The sequence below is a fragment of the Vipera ursinii genome, assembly GCF_947247035.1.
Source record: "Vipera ursinii genome assembly, chromosome: 2".
NCBI classification, from domain to species: domain Eukaryota; kingdom Metazoa; phylum Chordata; class Lepidosauria; order Squamata; family Viperidae; genus Vipera; species Vipera ursinii.
Window position 1 is genome coordinate 274,383,810 of NC_139513.1, and position 21,904 is coordinate 274,405,713.

At 38.0% G+C, this 21,904-nt stretch overlaps 1 protein-coding gene across 1 annotated transcript in view; it reads left to right on the top strand.

The window, feature by feature from the left end:
- The first annotated feature begins 1,407 nt into the window (after window positions 1-1,407).
- Window positions 1,408-21,904, top strand: part of TTC33 (tetratricopeptide repeat domain 33) — a 38,277-nt gene continuing 17,780 nt past the window's right edge. Inside the window, exons 1-3 of the mRNA XM_083356550.1 lie at window positions 1,408-1,528; window positions 2,590-2,819; window positions 21,117-21,198. Coding sequence (XP_083212676.1) covers window positions 2,599-2,819; window positions 21,117-21,198 — 303 coding nt within the window. The 5' untranslated portion in view covers window positions 1,408-1,528; window positions 2,590-2,598. The remainder of the gene's footprint in view (window positions 1,529-2,589; window positions 2,820-21,116; window positions 21,199-21,904) is intronic.

Here is a 21,904-nt window from a genome sequence, read left to right on the forward strand (position 1 = left end):
TGACAAGAAAATTATGCAAATTTGCCCAAGAAATCAAGCTTGCTTTAAGACGGGTGTCCAACCTTGGTAACTAAGATGTGTGGACTTTAACTCCCATAATTCCCCAGTCAGACAAATTATTCTCCAAAGCACCAGAGGGCAGGGCAAGAAACTGACTAGAAACTAAGAGAAGCAACCTGAAACTAAGGAGAAACTTCTTAACAGTGAGGACAATTAACCAGTGGAACAGCTTGCCTTCAGAAAACGGGTGCTCCCATCACTGGAGGTTTTTAAGGAGAGACCAGTCACTTATCTGAAATGGTATCGGTTCTGCTTGAGCAGGGGGCTGGACTAAAAGACCTCCAAGGTCCCTTCCAGTTTTATTCTATTCTAAGGGTTATTCTAAGACAAAGGAAGCATCCCCCTTGCCTAAAGACCGGGGGCGGGGGGGGGAGATGAAATAAACCTTCAACTGCTGCTTGTAACTCATTTTCCTTCATGATTCAAAGTTTTTAAAACTTTTGTAAACTTTGAATTATAAAAGGGTGATAAAAGAGAGGCAGTTAACAGTGCCTAGGGATTTCTGCGCTCAACGTGCCTATTTCTTCCTACAACTCTGACCGATACACCTGCTTTACCCGCTAGTAACATGAAGAGGGAGGGCAGCAAAGCCAGAGGAATTGACCATTTAACTTGCACTTAATCAGGACGGCGTCATTGTCGGAGATAATGAAAAATAGAGAAAGAATGTGGACTGGCAAAAGGACTATAAATTTCATTGTCTCTTCCAACCTGAGGATTGGGTGGAGGGAATCTTGACCCAGTAAAGCAGGGGTGGGAAACTATGCACCTTTTATGACTTCTGGACTTCAATTCCCAGAATTCCTGAGCCAGCAATGCTGCTCAGGAATCCTGGGAGTTGAAGTCCACAAAGTAATAAGTCGTTCCCCCATCTCTGCAGTGCAAAGAAATCAAAGACACAACACGTTCTTACGCAGCGAGTTGAGACGGTTCAAGTTCTGATGCTAGCCAATAGTTGCAACCCGTGTCGGTTACGTGAACACATAATCATACTACTATGCTCTGCGGTGCAATTCCAGGAGTCGACTCGCTGTGGGACTGTATTGACTTTGCAGTTCCTCCGTTGTTAATTTTATAAACGTAACGAATGGTCTCACGGTCGGTACACAGAACGTATTTTTCCTGTAATGGTGCTCCCCGATCTCTGAGCCGTTTCTCCCTACACCAGGGCTAGGCAACCTTAGCTCTTTTATGACTCGTGGACTTCAACTCCCAGAATTCCTGAGCCAGCATGGCTGGCTCAGGAATTCTGGGAGTTGAAGTCCACGAGTCATAAAAGAGCCAAGGTTGCCTACCCCTGCCTTAGACCTTTCCAACCCCCCCCAAAAAAGAAAGGAAAGCGGAAGTTGGGCATAGAGTTTGTGACACTGCCCAGAGCGCCGCTTTTTTCGGGTTTCCACTTCCGGTTGGTGGTTATTCTACAAACGACGGAAGCTAGGAAGACGCGGCTGGAGAGGGGGGCTTCCAGGTAATCGTGTTACCCTTCTTTCCGTTGGATTCTGTCCTTTTTGTCTCCTAAAGTTTACAAAGAAAACACAGTTATTTCACCTTTTTACATTTTCATTATATAAAGGGTGGATTGGGATATTTGAAAAACAGCCCCGGCCCTTGAGGACTGCCTTGTATTCCCAAGACTTTCGGAACTACAACTCCCTTAAATCCCATCGCGAGTTGTAGTTCAGTGGAGGCAAAATGCCTATCATGCTTCTATCAATGTTTTATTTTTTTTTAATTTTAATTCCATTTATATCCCGCCCTTCTCCAAAGACTCAGGGCGGCTTACAAGCTTAGCAGTAGCCTTCATTCTATGTATATGCCTGCTTATTAGGGCTTTCACACACACCCCAAGCGGCATTATTACAAAGTCAGCTTATTGCCCCCAACAATCTGGGTCCTCATTTTGCCTACCTCGGAAGGATGGAAGGCTGAGTCAACCTTGAGCCTGGTGGGACTCGAACCTGCACTAATTGCAGGCAGCTGGTGTTACTTAAGGAGGCATCAGCCCACCAAGGCTCTTGTGTCTGTACTGGAAGATGTTATTTCAGATTAATACCTCTTCATGTGCTTAAAATTTTGGAAACCTGAAAGGTGGGAATGCTGAAATTGGCCCTTGAATCTTGATTGTCTGAATCCTCGTGGATTTAAATAAGGAGCTGATATATACCTTAACTTTGTCTTTGGCTGAAAAGTACTCTGAAAATAATAATGTAAACATCCATGAAAGTAAAGGCTAACATTTTATGATTTAAGCTAACTTCTGAAACTTTAAGATACTCCTAGAATTCCCCAGCCAGCATCTGTGATTTTGCTTTTAATTCATTTGAACACCTGTAGATATCAAAATCATAAATTGTAAGCTGATTTTGTTAGCAGAAATTAAGACTTTTTTGAGCAAATGAATTTGTTACTTAGGCTAGATTACTTACAGTAATACAGAATACCTATGTTAAATTGATGTGATAAATTGAAGTAGAATGTTTACATATAGATGGAAATTATATAAATAATTAAATGAGCATTCTTTCTCAGTATTCTGGAATGGCTTCCTTTGGATGGAAGAGAAAGATTGGTGAGAAAGTATCTAAGGTAACATCCCAGCAATTTGAAGCCCAAGCTGCTGATGAACAGGACCTGGTTGATAATAATGAAGTTGATTGGCTTCAAGATGCCAAAAGGAAAAAGGGGCTTCTTCTGGAAGACTGTGTAGCCCAAAGCAAACATCTGAAGGATGAAGGTGCAATTTTAGCTGAAAATGGAAGGTATGGATTTTTTTCTCTCTAGATCTTTATATCCTGTTCCATATTAGATAGTTGTTTATGTTAACCCTTTGTTTTATTTAAAACAGTTCCATTATAAAACACAGTTTATGTATCACAGTGATAGGGTTCAGGATTCATACAACTTACTAATTCACATGAGAGAAATTCTGTTATGGTTTAATGCAATTATGAAGATAGTCATTGTCTTCTAACACTAAGTTGTAGTTTTACCATTTTAATCACCAGTCATAGTTAGGAAACAATCATGTCTTTTCTTTTTCATTACTAACACTATACAGTTTCAGTAGTAACTTTGGTGAGTATTTTTAAGTTAAGTGAATAATTGTATTTGTTAAGTTAGTAACATGGTTGTTAAGCGAATCTGGCTTCCTCGTTGACTTTGCTTGTCAGAAGCAAAAGCTGACCACAGGACATTGCAAATTTCATAAAATTGAACCAGTTGCCAAGCATCTGAATTTTGATCATATGACCATAGGAATGCTGCAATGGTTGCAAGTGTGAAAAATGGTCATAAGTCACTTTTTTTCAATGCCGTTGTAACTTTGAACGGTCAACTGTTGTAAGTCATGGGCTACCTATATTGATGTATCGTTTTAATGATGGCCTCTTATAGAAATGGAAAAGCTCAGATTTTCCAGATACTGCTTTTTTTACTACTGGCTTGCCACACCATTGGCCTTGTTCAAGTGGTTGAACTTGTTTCACTCTGGATCAGGTGTATCCAACCTTCATGCAGCACTGGACAGTCCACCCCTACATTTGTAAAATTTTAACATTATGATTTATATACATTAATTATATATTTTATATGCAGCTCAAGAAAATTCTTCTTCACTCAGTGCAGCCCAGGCAACCAAAAAGTTTGAACATCCATGTTATAGATGTCCCTTTCTTTTATTATAATCAGAGGCTTTGTAAAATCTCTGTTTTGATTTGCTGTGCCAGTTACATTTAAACAAATAGATGAAAATATAATTAACTGAACTAATTTAGTTACCATATTAAATATAAAGTCAGAGTTGTTTTATGTATTACATGAGACACATTTGACTTTCCTTCTACCTCAAAGGAATCACGGTGAATCACAACTCTAATAATTGTTTGTGAGCCACTTAATACTCCATACTTTAATATTAAATATATACATTGGAAGCATCTCATAGGATTTAAATTAAGTGGCCTTCTATCAAAAATGGACTGTTCAAATCTGATCTCTGTGCAAGTGTATTTATTTGGTGGGCTTGATATAAAGTAAGGTAAATATTCTCTTAAATTTGACTGGATCTGATAATTATATATGTCTGCGTAATTTCTTTGTAAACATAGAAATGGTTCGCCAGTGGCTTTTTCTGGGATATTTTTTTAAAGTTTCCAGTTTCCAGCTGTCCTGGTGATCGCCTACCCAAGGTTGAATCGTAATGTGCAAATGCAGAATATTAACCCGGAATTTAGAGCCTTCCAAAGATTATAATGTAACTAGCCACTAGATGGCAGTAGCACCTACTTTCATGCAGCATTTTTAAGAAATAAGTTCCTTTTGTGAAGTGTGTACAATTTTATATTCATCATATTACTCCTGCCAAATGTTGTTCTACATTTTCTATAGAAAAATTCAATTTATTCTGTGCTTTGTGACCAAGCACTTCTTGATTCAAACATCACATAAGAGTTTGCTTCATTTCTTACCCCTCCCCCCCCAAAAAAGCGCAAATCATTATGCTATGTCAAGGGTGATGGGCTTCTTTTCAGGTCTTAAGAACTGAACTAACCACTCTAATTGCTGGCTTTTCAAAGAATGTTCTGGATCAGGAAAGCCAATTGGAAGGAGCTTCCTAAAAGGACATCCTCTAATTAGGAGGAGGGGCAGTCTAGTGGATCCCAAATGTTTCAGTAACCCCTCTTATCCCTACCATCATGCCCAAGGACACAGATTCTGGGAGTTGTAGCTTGAACCAACTAAGGGCACCATGTTTTCTCCAATTCTAAAATGTGCTGCATCCAAAATGCTATGGCATTTTTAAATGTCCCTTTTGAGGTGATGAATGCTTTGATTAAACCATTCTATGTAGAACAGCTGACCTGGCATATTTCAGAAGAATTGCCCCAATATTTAGATCAGTCATCACTGTGAAATGCTAAAAAGAAGGTTTTTTTTAGTAATCTTTAAAGCTCATTTCATATTTTGCTTGCCCCGTGAAATGTCTTTCAATTCTTACCTGTATAACTTTGGAAGCATAATTTTTTGACACAGTCCTCATTTAGGAAGGTATGTAAGCCTAGTTTTGAGGTTCTTTTTGTAGGATTTTTGTAATTTTCTATGTGGTTAAATGCTTTTCGTATCAGCGTATAAAATATGTTCTTATTTTAACAAAGTTAGAATTTTTCAAAGCCCATCTTATCAAACTTTGGAAATGTTTCCTGCAGGAGTTTGAGTATGCAACCTCTGTCAGATAGAGCAACTTCCATTTCAGTTTTGTGGTGTTGTGGATGAAAGCTGGACATTCAAGAATAAGACTGTCTGCCCCTGTAGCAAAATGAGGTGAGAATTACTGGATAGAATTGTGAAAGGGTTGAATATATTGAACCATCTAACATTGTAGCTGGAAGAATACCATTTTTGAATGCATCTCCATATTTAGAAGAAAATAGTACTTTACATATACAAAAATGAGCAACTGGTGAGACAGGTCATACATAGGTGAACACATTGCGTTTTGTATTGGTTCTCTAGTTGCAGGGAGTTGTCAGCAATATTCAGAAACAGTTTCATCTATTCTGTTACCTCATTATTTTAGTCAGTTTCTTGTATAAACCAGATCTTGGTTAATATCCCACTGAAAGATTAATTATAGCTATGTTTTGAAATAATAACCCAACACTGTAGAGTTTCTGGTTTATTGATGAGAAACATACTTACAGAAATGTACCATTATGCTTGAATTTGAGTTTGAAGCTGTACTAGTCTTGCACTGCAATGAATTAAACTGAGTTTGAAGCTGGTTTTCTCCTCTCTGATTCGTTAGAAGGAAAATAAATAGGATCTGGATTCAGACATAACAGGAGTTTCCCCCCCCCAATCCATTAGTTTCTACCTAGTTCTGTTACTTTTACTGGAAGAAAGAAATGGATGGATAAATCTTATATTAGCAAGTGCAGGTTTATTGTTGCTGAGCAATGGGCCAACATTCTCAAAAATCGGACTTGTTCAGTTGAATGAAATGTTTGAATTATGTCTAGACAGAGCAATGAAACTGAACTTATGAATCGCCTGCTAATGTTGAGTTGGGAATGGAGCAACTGAGGTTCGCATTCAGCTATGAAATCCAATAGATGAGCTTGTTTAACCATCATCTCTCAGTCAATATTGTATGGCAATAGGGGAAAAAATGAAGTGATCTTAAATACGGCCTTCAGTTCCTCGAGGAAATATGCATGTAGTAAAGTAAATATAAATGATGTATGAAGGTGTAAGTAAAGGTAAACTCTGCAGGGTTTTTTGCTAATGCAGGTAGTCCTCGACTTATGAGCACAATTGAGCCCAGAATTTATGTTGCCAAGTGAGAAGTTAAGTGAGTTTTGTCCCATTTAACGACTTTTCTTGCCACGTTTATAATAATATAATGATGATGATGATGATGATGATGATGACGACCTATAAAGCCCTAAATGGCTTGGGTCCGGGATATTTGAGGGAACACCTGCTGCCGGCATCAAGTTCCCTTTGTCCTGTGCGCTCCCACAGGGAGGGCCTTCTCAGGGTGCCGCCAGTAAAAGACTGCCGGCGGATAACACCCAGGGGGAGGGCCTTCTCTGTGGGTGCGCCTGGCCTTTGGAACCAGCTGCCCGTGGAGCTTAGGACTGCCCCTCACCTTTGCTCATTTCGTCGGGACCTGAAGACCTGGCTCTTCGAGCTTTCCGGCCCAGGCTGAGAGTTTTAATTGGGGTTTTTATTTCTATTTCAGGGACTGAGTTTAATCATTTTTAATTGTTTGTTTTAATTTTTGTATTGATGTTTTAAACACCTGTAAACCGCCCTGAGTCCTACGGGAAAAGGGCGGTATATAAATCAAATCAAATCAAATCAAATGATGGAAGTGACCTTGGAGGTCATCCAGTCCAACCCCCTACTCAGGTAGGAAACCCTATACCATATCACACAAATGGCTGTCCAGTCTCTTCTTAAAAACTTCCACTGTTGGAGCATCCACAGCTTCCGGAGGCATGTTGTTCCCCTGATTAATTGTTCTCACTGTCAAGGAAATTTCTCCTTAGTTCTAGGTTGCTTCTCTCTTTGGTTAATTTCCATCCGTTGCTTCTTGTCCTGCCTTGAGGTGCTTTGCCGAATAGCTTGACTCCCTCTTTTGGGGGGCAGCCCCTGAGATATTGGAACACTGCTATCATGTCACCCCTTGTCCTTCCCATCATTAAACTAGACATACTCAATTCCAGCAACCGTTCCTTATATATTCTTATTCTTATTTGTTAAGTGAATCACTGCAGTTGTTAAATTAGTCACATGGTTGTTAAGTGAATCTGGCTTCCCCATTGCCTTTGCTTGTCAGAAGGTTGCAAAAGATGGTCACATGACCCATGGAGACTGTAGCCGTCATAAATATGAACCAGTTGCCAAGCATCTGAATGTAAATCATGTAACCGTGGAGATGCTGCAATGGTTGTAAGTGTAAAAAAATGGTCTTGAGTCACATTTTTCAGTGCTGTTGTAACTTTGAATGGTCATTAAATGAACTGTTGTCAGTCGAGGACTACCTCTATATACTTTAGGTAAATAGCTTTATAAGCACACTGGACATTTTCCTCTTGCAATAAAAGAAGAAACCTTTTGCAGGCTCATTGGGTATTTTTCCTTCTTTGCTCTCATACTTTTAAAAATAATCTCTCCCCTCATTCTTGTCACTTGTTGGCACTTAAGCAGAGTTTAAGTTCTAGAATATTGATAGTTTTAAACGCCGTAATTACTTTGCTTCCTGCTTCTTTACTGCTTTTCTGATTTAAGAGGAAGTTATGATGAGGAAGAAGGCTCCTAGGATTGCTTAAATCAGCTGATGTCTGGCCCAGTGACAATATAAAGAAAATAATCACACTTTTTGCTGATAAGGGCATACAGTTATGCAAATTTGGAAATACACTTTCTAAAGCTTTATATGACTAACAAAATATAATACATTTTTAATCTCTGTATAAACTTGATAGAGTTGAATAGCACTGTATTGTTTCCAGGATTCTTCATTTTGAAATGTGGCAAATGTTGACAGAGGAGAAAGTTGCCAAGGGTTGCTTAATCAGTCAAGGACGTTGGCACTTGTTGTATCAATGCAATGTGAGGAAGTGATATTTTTAATGAACCTAATCTCAGGGGACATAAAATAGCTGTTTTATAGCATGTAATATTGCCGTGCATCAACATCAGAAATGATGAAGATATGGCATGGATCTTTAAGGATAAATATTTGCTCATGACGGCATTGCAGGGACTGAGATTTCTCTGGGTCAAACCAAACATCGATCAGCTTCTTCATATGCTGTAGCCACATTTAACTTTAGAAGAAACACCAACTGTTATTTAAGAAAGTCCTCTGCAATGTCTAGCCACACTGTCTCTTGGTTAATGGTCTCCTTTCTCTTTTGGAATGACTAAAGATCCCACGGAAACTTAGTACATATAGTCCTCGTCTTACAACAGTTCATTTAGTGACCCTTCAAAGTTACAACGGCACTGGAAAAAGTGACTTATGACCGTTTTTCACACTTACAACTGTTGCAGCATCTCCAGGGCCTTGTGGTCAAAATTCAGATGTTTCACAACTGACTCATATTTATGACGGATGCAGTGTCCCTTCTGACAAGTAAAGTCAATGGGGAAGCCAGATTAACTTAACAACTATGTCCCTAACTTAATGTCTGCAGTGATTCACTTAACAACTGTGGCAAAAAGGTCGTAAAATGGGGCAAAACTCACTTAACAAGTGTCACTCAGCAACAGAAATTTTGAGCTCAATTGTAGTCATAAGTCAAGGACTACCTGCATATGTGCTTTGGAAGGTTGTTCCTGAATCTTGCATTTCTGACAGTGAACAAAACAATGTAGGAAAGCAGAAGCAGGAAACGTATAACATCTGTTAGATTGCTGTATCCACATAATGCATACCATACAGTCATTAGTAGGAAGTCTCTGTTAAAACGTTGGTGTTAGATTGGCAGAGGCTGCAGTATACTATTTTTTTAGGAAAATCAGGGTTTGGGTTTTATGTGCATCATTATTGTTATGATTCATCTCAGTCAGCCAGATGTTCAGATTGGATTTGGCATTTTTGTCTGCTTATCGAGTCCTTCCCAAAAACCTGGACTAGGCAGATGTGGATGTTTGATGGTGTTACAGCTATTGTGGCAGGATGTAAGCTCTTCCAAATAAAGCTGCCTTTTGTAATTGACTAATGGTGACTATGTCAATTCCAATGGTGTTCAAGTGGTCCTCCTGCCTTTATTTTGTACAACTCAAAACAAAGAATATAATGCTGTTGCCTTCTAGTTTCCCAACCACAACAATTTTATGAAGTGGGTTGGGCTGAGTGATTGGCCTAAAGGCACTGAGCTGGCTTTCATGCATAAGGTAGTCCTATAACTCATGGTCTACTACTACAACAAATTTGCCTAAAAGTTTTTGAAATTAAGAACAGTTACCTCTCAGAAAACTTGATTGTTCAGTAAATCAGCCATAAGTGAACAGATCTTGGCTGTTTCAGTTCTAATTGTTCAAAGCTGAAGTTGTAATGAACTGATGTGGAAGATCCCCAAACCATTCCTCCAGTCACAGAATAATAAAAAGCACAAATGCAACCATTGTGTCAAAGAGGCAACAGAATTCTTTTGCAATGTTACTGGTTATATAGTGAGGGATGTACATAGTGAGGTAAGAGACAAATCTTTTCAGCATGATATGACAGTTTTGTATTACTGATCTTTGAAAAGTGTCCCCCAACACACTTTTTAAAACTCTTGAAAATCGGACTGAGCTCTCTTCAGATAAAATTAAAATGAGAACATCTTATTGCATAGTAGCCGCACATTGACCTGATTAGCAAAATGATACTCAACGATTCAGCCTGCAAGAAATGAGATATGTAAGAACTTGTTTGTGGCTGAGATAAAATTGAAAGAAATGCGTGTTGGTGCTTACGGCAACTGTAGGATTTTCTACAACTGCAGATAAACTCAGAGTAATTGTTAGTGTGTCTGCCAATATTGCAAATAAAGGTGTTCAGCCTTCTTTTTTTTAAATAAAAGTTTTATTAATTTTTAAGAGTTACAGTCTTTAGTGCTTAGCAAACAACATGTTTGGCTTCAAATATTTAACATTAACTTCTTTCACAGAAATCTGTTCAGTACTACACAATCCAGTATTTTTCCCCTGATCCAACTGTCTTCTCCATATTTTTTCCATTTTCCCCTCATTACAGAGTTACTATTTTTGGTACTGTTAATTAATTGATTGATTGATTGATTGATTGGACTTATATGCCGCCCTATCTCCCGAAGGACTCAGGGCAGCTAACAACAATAAAAACAACAATACAAAAGTTAAAAAAGAAGTAAACAGCCCCAAAATAAATTAGCTAAACAATTAAAAATTAAAACAATTTTAAAACCCGTCGTCAATCCAGGTCAGCTTGATGAAAAAGGAGTGTTTTGAGGCCGCGGCGGAAGGACCAGAGATCCAGGGCCATCTGGAGCTCAAGGGGGAGTTGGTTCCACAGGGCTGGCACTCCCACAGAGAAGGCCCTCCCCCTGGGGGTCGCCAGCCGACATTGTCTAGCCGACGGCACCCTGAGGAGGCCCTCTCTGTGTGAGCGCACCGGGCGATGGGAAGTCGTCCCCGGCAGCAGACGGTCCTGCAAATATCCCAGGCCTAAGCCATGTAGGGCTTTAAAGGTAAGTACCAGCACCTTAAATCTCACCCGGAAGACAACCGGTAACCAATGCAGCTCACGCAGGAGGGGTGTAGTATGGGAGTATCGGGATGCTCCCATCACTACCCGCACGGCCGCATTCTGCACCAGCTGGAGCCTCTGGGAGGTCTTCAAGGGCAGCCGCATGTAGAGAGCATTGCAGTAATCTATCCGAGAGGTAACGAGTGCCTGAGTGACCGTATGTAGGGCATCTCGGTCCATATAGGGGCGGAACTGACGCACCAGGCGAACCTGGGCAAATGCCCCCCTGGCCACGACTCCAGTATGATCTTCAAAACTGAGTTGTGAATCCAGGAGGACGCCTAAGTTGCGTGCCCTATCAACGGGAGGTAACACCTCTCCTCCCATAACCAAAGATGGATGTATATGTAATGTGTACAGAATTAAATATAAGCATCTTATTCATATTTTGCTAATATATTAATAACAATAATATCAATTCATAAATCAATAATGTCAATTTCTTGTTTTTTGTACTCTTGTTAAGGTTTGATTTCCCATCAGTATTTGAAATATCTTTGTCAGTTATGATTTTCTCAATATTACATTTATATAGCTAAAAGTTTTGTTCATATCAATACTCTTATCTTCATATTTCCCATGTCAAAAAATGCTTTCTTAGTTCTAAATCATATCTTTCATTATAAAAGTCTAATTATATCTATCATCCATTCTTTTAATCTTATTCAAACAAGTATTTAAACATATAATGCCCCCTCTAAAAGGTCAAATCCTCTGTTTTTTAAATCTGATTCTCGCTTTCTTTTTTTTGCCAAGTAGCTTTCCAAGCCAGGGCAATTAGATCGCCCAGGAATTTTCTTCCTATTTTTGTAAACGTTGCTTGGCATGAGGAAGACAATTTAGGTAGGGTATTTTTTTTTGGGGGGGGGTATTCCATCCATTTATATTCCTTGAACAACTCCCAGTTCCTTTCTCCCTCCATTTCTCTTTTAATTCCATTTCCCAAGTTGTGATACTTCCCCTAATAGCTCTATATTCCATTTTTAAAAATCATCTTCCTTGCCATCAGACATACTTTGCAGACCTAACAGGTAAAAGTTCTTTTGCATTTTCATTGTTATAGCTAAGTTTTACAGTATTTTGTTTGTATATAGTCGTTTATATTTCTCTTCTTTTATCTCTTCCATCTCTAAATCCATTTCCTCTGTTTCATCTTCTGATTTCTGGTTTATTTGTTCATACTTTGCAGTTATTATCTGGGAACTTTCTAGTTGTAAATTTAATTTGGAGATTTGCTCATTTATATTGCCTAAATTTTTTTTAGTGTCATTATGATTTCTTTTTATGTCCTTTTTGCATTCAACAATTGTTTGGTGAAATAGTTGTGGCATAGAATATTTTTCTTTCTGAAAGGTGTTTGTTTTTTCTTGAGGCATCATTCTTGGAGATCCTCTAGTATCACCAGTCTCAGTAAGAGTAGATCAAAGTTTCCTCTGGTTTTCTGGTCTATATGAAAGCAATATTTTATAGTGATCCTTTGTCTCAAGTATCCAAAAACTGTCAATTAATCAACGTTGTAATCCATAATGTTCAAAGTGTTCAAAATGTTCACTCTATCTGAAAACAGCTCAAAAGTTTCATCCAGGTGTAGTCCAAGGTGATTTGTTTCTTTCCCACTAGCTCTTGAAGTTAAAAGTCCAAGCTCAGTATTTATAATCCAAGAAGGTCGGGGTGATAAGTATGCCAAAATATTTTCCTTTATTGCCAGCTGTTCTGCCAAGCTAGGAATCATCAAGCAGCCAGGAAGCAAATTATAGTGCAATACACAAATCCACCACTAGATGTCATTCAAAGTCCATTTTCCACTCTTAAAACAAAGGATTGATTTCTTATATTTTGCCTCACTGTTTTTTTTTCAAAGAGAAAATCTTAACAGTTATCTCAGTTCTCAAATTTATCAAAACTGTAGTTTTATGTTACTTCTACTTCAATGTTATATGTTTCTATGCTCCATAAAATTAAAATGCCACTTCCATTTACATTTGGAGGTTTTTAGCTTCTTGGGAGTCTTTCCCAGGAAATTCAGTGGTAAAATAATAAAGAAAGGATCGATATTCTCACCCAGTTCCAAATATGCTGTTTACGATATATTAATTAGTGTTTTTTTCTTCTTTGGTTGTCAGAAGCTAGTGGCCAGCCACAGGAGTGTAGCTGGTCTTTCCCCTGCCAGTTTGGAGTGCTTTCCTTGGATCGAACGGAAAGACCACCATCTCTCCGTGATCAACAAGGCACCCTTCGTTTTTAAAAAAATTAGTTTTCCAATATTACAATAATATCTTTAAAAAGCAACGTGGTGTCTGGGTTACAATAGTTCCATTTCAGACAAATACATATTATTACAAATCTCCAAATTGTTGTAACCAATACTTCCTCTCTCTTTTTTCCTTTAATACATACTATCTCTTATCTAAATTAACATACTTCTCATTGCTATCCATCAGTCATTTAATAGTTTTCTTATATTTATCAATACTTTAGTATATTTTATATTTTAACATTCCATCTTTAAAACATCAAATACCTTATATATTTTTCTAGCTTTAATTTTACATTGATATTAAAATTAAATGTTTAAAATTTCTCATTTTCATATTGCTAAATAACCTCCTTTTCCTTTACACAATTTTCTCCAATACCTAGTAATGTAATACACTTCTTATTTATCTCATTTCCATATCAATATTAGTAGTACAATATTAGAATAGTAGTCATTAGAATACCAATTACAAGGAGGAGAAAGAGGAGGAGGACAATATAATATTCTTGTTTCTCATTTATAGTTTCCACATATTAAAAATTAACCAGAATTTCTTCCGTTTCAACATTTAATACATCCTCTCATGTCACTAAATACAAGTATACTAGTTACATTCTATCATTTTTAATATATATACATCTTAATCCATATCATTTAAGGAACTCAATATTTCAATGTTAGTATTCATACATCCGTGTTTTATTTTTATTTTTTTAATTAGTATTTTTATCTACTCATCAAAACAATCTCTCGTAATCCAAGCACAATCCTGTCTATTTTGGTATTATCTATTTCAGGCCTCTTAAGAATGTCCATATTTCTTCAATATTATTCTTGCTTTCTTCCTTTGCTATGTCATTTTTCGCTTCTGTGCCTCAGGATCATCAAAGCATTCTTGTGTTGTTGTTGAAGTGGCCCTCCAGTCTCCACTTTTGAAGGATTGAGGTGTCTGTTAATAGCACCAAATCTTCTCATTATTTTCACCTCTTAATATAATTGTCCTGGTCTGAATAGATTTTTTTCCACCTTTTTCCATTATAATCTTCAAAAGTCTGTGTTTGTTGAATATTTAATTCTTCGGCCAATGTATTTGATTGTTCAATTTCTTTTGTTAAGTTCTGTTCCAGTAAAATATTAGTTGTAGTCACAGTTTGAGTTTGTTTCTTCGAGATGCTTTCTAGTTCTTTTCCAAAAGCTCTTATTTCATTGCCAGATGAAGGAACTGATAAGTTTGGTAAGATATTTCCCAGATAGCATAGATTTGTTTTGGAAATTCTTCCATAGTGAAGTTTCACATCTGGTGTTCAAGGTTAATCTTATCTTGTTTTTCTTAAATATTTTCTTGATTTTTTTTTAAATAGAAAGTCAGATTGCAATTTCAGGTTTAACCACTGGGTGTCCCCCAAGTACTTTGAAAATTCTTTTCTTTTAGTCCGTTTCTTTTTTCAACTTTTTTTTAAAAAAATACCCTTGGGCTTGCTCACCGCTTATTTGAAGGGAGGGTTGAATTCCCCCCTCCCTCTCCACAGAGGGGAAGATACTTAGCAGCTTATTTAGGTGAAAAGAAGAAGATTAAAGTATAAGAGAAGAATATCTTCCACGCTGCTTTAATGTTGCCTGATGCTAAGTTTGACCGGCTGTCTGCAGCCTAGTAACTGGCCATATTACTATGGCCAGTCTTTCATCTGCCGGTACGAAGGGAATGCAGGCACTAATGGGGGGGGTTGCGGCTCCCCTGCGTTTCTGCAAAAGCCCCTTCTATCTGGTTGCCCCTCCAAGGTGACTCTTCGGCCCTTTTAGGACCCCTCAGCAGTTGCGAAACTGGACGTGGAAGATGAAAGCCGTCCTCCAGACGTCTAGGTCGGCTGACTTGGCAAACCATCTCTCTGTGATCAACAAGGCACCCCTCCTTTTCATCGCCTCTTCGGGGTGACTTTAGGGCCTCCAGCAGGGTGAAATCAGGTGTGGAAGGCAGAGCCCTGCCTTCCTACGTCCTGTCTTACTGCATCGCAAGGCTACTTTGTGTGCTCACACCTTAGTCCACCTTCTCCCATCTATTCCCCCTAGATAGGTTTCAAGTATTCCTAGGAAGCATTTTCTGCAAGATGGGGATGATGGGAGTTGTGGCTCAGTAGACTTCAAGAAACTGCCTTACTGGAGGGAAGATCAGTCAGGGCTCCACAAAACACTCTTTCATTCTTCCATTATTGTGTGGAAGGAATTAGGGCCAAGGAAGGACATTGCTACAGATTGCAGCTGGCTTTGAAACTACATCAGTATCTTTTCAAACTTGGCAACTTTAAGATGTATGAACACAGTGGAAATCTTTTGAAGTTGTTTTCTGAAATCCTGGGTCCCCCAGTAAGTTAGCCTGCTAATCCGATCATTCATACCAGCATCACTATGCCATATGGAGTATTTGGTGGTGTATTCTTAACAGGTTTAGATGCATTGTGAGAGGTTTTTCTTTTTAATCCCATTTATATCCCGCCCTTCTCCGAAGACTCAGGGCGGCTTACAATCTAAGAAGCACAAATCAATGTGCTTAGCAATAGCCTTCATTCTATGTATATGCCTGCTTATTAGGGCTTTTGCCGCCCTCCCACGGCATTTTTACAAAGTCACCTACCTCGGAAGGATGGAAGGCTGAGTCAACCTTGAGCCTGGTGGGACTCGATCCTGCACTAATTTCAGGCAGCTGGTGTTACTTAAGGAGGCATTAGCCCACTGCTTCACCAAGGCTAATGAGTGGTTTTATTTATTTTTTATTTCCAATAAAATGGCTTTAATGAAAAGCTCTTTTCCTGAAAGGAAACAATGACATGGGTTCCCCCCCCCTTAGAAATGAAAATGGAGAAAGGAAGAAGCCTGTTGTTTCTCAAATATCTAGTCTATTACTGGTGCAGTCTTGAGGGAAGGAGCTTTCAGGAGGTTGGGGGTGGTCTGTATGTCAGCTAAATGTTCTCTCTCTGATTTTATTTTTATAAGTATGTTGGAAAGGTTTTTTTAGAAGGCTTCATATATATATATATATATATATATATATATATATATATATATATATATATATATATATATATATATATATACTATTTTAATGTGTTCATGGCATTTTTACTGCACTGCTTTGTGAAATAGTGTGTCTGTGTGGCCTCTTCTTCTAAAGTGTTTGAAATGGCTGATTCTTTAAATGTGGGCTAAATAGGTCACTCACACATATTTATAATCTCATAAAATTCAGACATCCTAAATGCAATCTCTAAAGATACCTTTTTTTCTTCAGTTTACACAAGCATGTAAAAAAAAGAAAGATTAGGAATGCATATTTTAACTTAAGGAAAAATGTCACAAACATTCTGCAAACTTTATCTGAGAAAAAATACTCAGTTGCCTTGGAGCTATAAAAGAATACCCAAATATATACATTTTTGGGAAGTTTCTGCTTTTATAACTCAGGAAGATAATTTATGGCAGCTGAGAGACTGCTTCAAAATTTATTATGGAAGTGTTATGGAAATTTAAATATCCGTAGTAATGTAATTGGTCATCTGAGTTTTAAGTTTTATTCAAATATATATTTATTCATTCATTTGATTTGTATGCTACCTATCTCAGCAAGTGAGTCTGGGCAGTGACAATCTTAAAATGAATTAAAAACAATTCCCATTAGACATCTAAAAATGAAGACACACAGTAATGGCTGCTAGCACAACCAGGTGGTGGCACTCTTTATGCAGTCTGGGCCCCAGGCTGAGCCACACAACCAGGTTTTCAGGGCCTACACGAGACTAGCATCCTCATCTCCAGATAGAGAATGTTTCATAGGATAGATGCTAGAGCAGAAAAGGCACACTAATGAAACCCAGAACATGCCCTTCCTGCCAAACTAGATAACTGAGGAAAGTCAGTTCTTTGAATAACTGTTCTCAAACCATGAAGGATTTTAAAGGTGACAACCAACTTGAATTGTGCCCAGAAGTATCATGCAGCTCACAAAGTAGTTGTTATTACATGTGCTGAATAAGACGCATCCTTTACTACCTGTCCAGCTGTACTTGGCACCAGTTGAAACTTCAGAATACTCTTCAAGAACAGCCCTATGTAGAGTGCATTACAGTAGTTCAAATAATCTCCCCACTTATGCCAGGTAAGACAGAGCTGAAACAGCACCCAGGCATAAGCATAAGCCCCAATCCATCTTCCAACTGGGGTGTGGGGAAGGAAAAACTCTAAATTCCACTGTCAAAACCCTACTAAAAATCAACCTCCAGCCCAGACTGAACAGAAGATTACAGTCTGGAAATCCATTGCAAATTGCCTGAAAGGTCAGGAAGCGAGATCAAAACCCGCAGTGCCAGGGCAAAATGGCAAGCCAAGTGCCTCTTGCAACTGCTCTGGGATCCACTTAAGGGAGGTAAGATGTCTACTGCTGTCACCTGCCAGACATAAGGTTAAAGAAAGGCAAGATGGCTATGCTCCTCTAGGCATCTTGTCTAGGCTGTAGGATGCTGGTTGGTTCTCCCGCAGAACCACCAGCGTAGACTCCTACTGGGCCTTGATGGCAATACTCAAATACATCAGCCCTTCAGACATTGAACGCTGGCGAGAATTCAATCATATTCCTGAGATGGTGAAGAAGAAGCTTGCAATAAGCTGTTTGCCATTATCACCCCCAAAAGGGAGACCTCCTTTGGCTCCACCAACCTAATAGCTGAGTAGTGGCATTTGCAAAGATCTGATCACGAAATGCCCAGCTCAGCTAGACTCTCAGAGGACATTAATTGTACATAGAAATGTAAAATTCTGATTTAAAAGACTGAAATAGCCATTTTCTAAGCCTTGTAATTTTAGATAGAAATTTTAGATAGAAATGTAAAATTTTTGTGTAAAATTACATGGATTAGAAAATGGCCATTTGCAGTCTTTTAAATGGTGCCTGCGATTAAAGTTTTTATATGGGTGTGGATGTGTGTATGGAATGACTTAAATCAAGAACAAAGCACAGGGCACATATTCAGTATGAGCAAACAATAGATACAGGTTGCAAGAAGGCAGACAGATTAACGTGAAAGACAACCAGACCAGAACAATAAGAAAAAAAATTAAACCATTACTCTAATTGGCAGATAATATGGAAACAGCAAGTCCTATCTTTTTGGTGGAAGTAGCATAACTTTCTTCCTACTAATTTTGATCTTTGTTCACATCCAGTACTTCTTTATCCATTCAGATTTTTAATGAACACACTGTTCACATTTAAAGTTTTAAAATTAAACTGGCTTCTAAAGCCTTTTTAGACATCTAATTTTCTAGACTAGTTTGTTAGTAAAGGTGGTAATTGTATCTTATTCACAAGGAAATTTTATTCTTTTCTGCTCTTTTTTATGTAAGGAAAAAGCCAATTCATGTGCTTTCTATACCATGCTCATGTTGCTTTCTTACAAAACAAGTTGAAGCATTTAAGCCTCGCTTCCCTTGATGTTACCAGCAAAGCAGCAGTCTCAATCCAGTCCATATTTAAGATAAGCAGGCTATTTCCATAAATGGTAATGATTACATAGCTTCATAATGTCAACTCCTAACCACATAGGTAGACATTCTGTAGGAAGATTTGTTCTAATCTGGTCCTTGAAGTTCCATAAATGGTGGCTTTCGATTTAAAGGACGTGCTGTTCAGCTTGATGAGTAATAGAAAAGAGGACTATTTGCTTTGTAATAATTGTGACTAACACTTGGCTCAAATCACACAAGATAATCCAAGTGTCTAGCATCTGTTTTAAACTAAGTGCCCTACCTTAATGTACATCAGAGATCCTTCACCCATTTGGGTGCTTTGCTGGAGTGCATAAATGCAAAACACCCAGATGAAAAATGTACAGAAGGACTGAGAACAAACTACGATTTCCCAGCATTACACGCAGCAATACAGTATCAGCCGGAACTCCTACATGTTCTGGCAGCCTGAAGACCGTGTCTATGTGTCCACAACTTAGGCTGGGCTGCCTCAGTAAGGATCATGAGAACGGAGGAAGGAAATTAAAGAGGGTGCAAAAAGCGGGAAGCATTTTAGGCTTTCTCTTTGCACTGATTGAGCTTTGCTTCTGGATTTTTAAGGATCTAGATCAGTTTACCTCAGTTTGGCACCCTCCATATTTATGGGAGAACAGCACCCATGCTGGATAAGAATTCTGGCAATTTCCAGTTCCATCTCATTTGAGGATGACAACTGGGGAAAGCTGATGTTCTTCTGTTGGCGTCGCCCTCGGATCAACATGCAAAAGATACCATAATTCTTGCATGAATGTTTTCCCGCTGATAATTTTTAAAAATTGGCTCATCGCGCAATTCATATTTTGCACATGGAGAAATATGTTTTTCTCTCCAGGGAAGATGGTCCTACTTTCTTTGTTTTGCTGACAGTATAAACTCCAGAAAGTTTAACTGTTACTTTAACTCCAAAGAAATGTGTTGTTGCTTTTTCCAGCCATTGAGCTTTTAATACATCGCTTGCTTCTTCTTTTTTTTTGGCCCCTCAGATACTTTGAATGAAAGATGAAATATTATCTACACTGATTTATTTATTTATTTTAAAGTTTTTTTATTTTTATTTTTATTTTAATCCCATTTATATCCCGCCCTTCTCCGAAGACTCAGGGCGGCTTACAATCTAAGCACAAATCAAATGTGCTTAGCAATAGCCTTCATTCTATGTATATGCCTGCTTATTAGGGCTTTCGCCCCCCCCCCCCAAGCGGCATTATTACAAAGTCAGCTTATTGCCCCCAACAATCTGGGTCCTCATTTTACCTACCTCGGAAGGATGGAAGGCTGAGTCAACCTTGAAGTTAATGACTGTAGGATATTACAACAAATGCAGTACAATATTTCTCATGGGTAGTATGTATTTGTGTTTTTAAAAATGACAGATCACATTTATGCATTTAACAGATGTGAGATAAGCAGATAGTTAACAATATAAAAGTTATAGTGCTTATTAAAAATAAACTTTTTTAAAAAAAACAGGAAAGCCATTTTAAAAGACACTGATTATTATTATTAAAGTGTGTTATTAGCCATGTTTCTTTTAAAATAAATGATGTTCTCAGAATGTTAAGATGATACTATAAATTAATTTGATTGACACAATAGCTGCAGCCACATGTGAGGAATGCTTTCAAAATGTAAAGATATTACAGTATTACAGAAACATGCTGGTTGCCAAATTTTGAAGAATGCCAAGTCATCAAACAGTCTTCTGTTTAATGTTATGGCTTGAAGCTAGGGAATTTAGTTGAATTATTATTTTCTTGGACAACATATTTTCCCACGTGCAGATCCTACCAACCAGTTATTGTACCTTTTGGGTAGGGAATTCAGAGCTATTCATTGCTCAGGACTCTTCTCTTTATGACAGATATAATACAGGTGCACACATATAGTTCTGAACATGTAATGCTTAGGTTCAGATTAACTGCATGTTAAATGATTATTTCTTTGTGTGTGTTTTTTTTGCAAGTTAGGAAAAACTAAAGCTTTGGGATAAGCAAAAGTACAGCTCATAGAATGGCTGTACACATGCATGATATAGATCATACATCTAATATGCATCTAAGGCTTCAGATCCTCAGGCCATACTGCAAAAACATCTGATCATATTTCAGCACCAGAGCAAGCGTTGGTTTAGATTTTGTGATAAGTTTGGGAGTGGAGAAAGAACACCTATTAATGAATTTATGCAGCAAATGTGTAGTCTTTAGGACAGTGTTCCTCAACCTTAGTAACTTTAAGATGTCTGGACTTCAACTCCCAGAATTCTCTAGCCATCATGGCTGGCTGGAGAATTCTCAAAGTTGAAATCCAGGGATCTTAATGTTGCCAAGGTTGAAAAACAGTGTTTGAGGAGATCTCTGCACAAATATATCACAGTTAAAAACTCATTTGGCACAATGATCAAGGTGCCAACCTTTAAAATATACATTTATTAAGAATAAATTACTTCTTAACAATTTGCAGGTACCCGGAAGCTATTCACAAATGGGACGAAGCACTTCAGTTAACCCCTGAAGATGCCACTCTGTATGAGATGAAATCACAGGTAATACTTGGAACATTTCTTTGCAATAGTAGCAAATGCAACTTGGTGTCTTTTTTATCTTTTCCACTAAAATCAGTAATAATTCTAGTCTGAAACAAAAATATACTCTTACTATTTGATATTGTTCTGAAGTTTTCCACTCTTGTCTTTCTTCTAACCCATCTTCCAAGTGAATGTCCTAAACACATTCAGCAGAGACAAATTTAGATTTTCTGCTAACTATGCTTAAATGGCAAGCTGAAACTATTTACAGCTATGGATAGTTCACTCAAAATATATAGATACAGACTTAGAAGGTATTACCTTCACAGCTTTGTAAGGAAAAGCCTAGTTGTTGGATCACTAAATCCCAACCCTCTGTCTTTTAAATGTCTGGGACTTCATCTTACATAGCCATCTGCCCATATTATTTCCCACAATGAATGGGAAGTAGACCTATTGCTGCTATACTGGAAAACTCAGCCATAAAGTACCAACTGCGGAAGATCTAAACAATTGTTTATTAGTTCCAAAGCCAGCAGGTTACAACATGTCACCGGCCTCTTTGATCCATATGAGCCAAGAGCAAGAGCCACAAGGTTAAATTGATTTTATTTCAAATACTGATCAAAGACAGTACAAGCATGTGTATAGATTAGCAGAAGGCTCCAAGTATGGGAATAATTGCTTCCCAACCGATGGAGAAACAAGATAACAAGGGGGAACA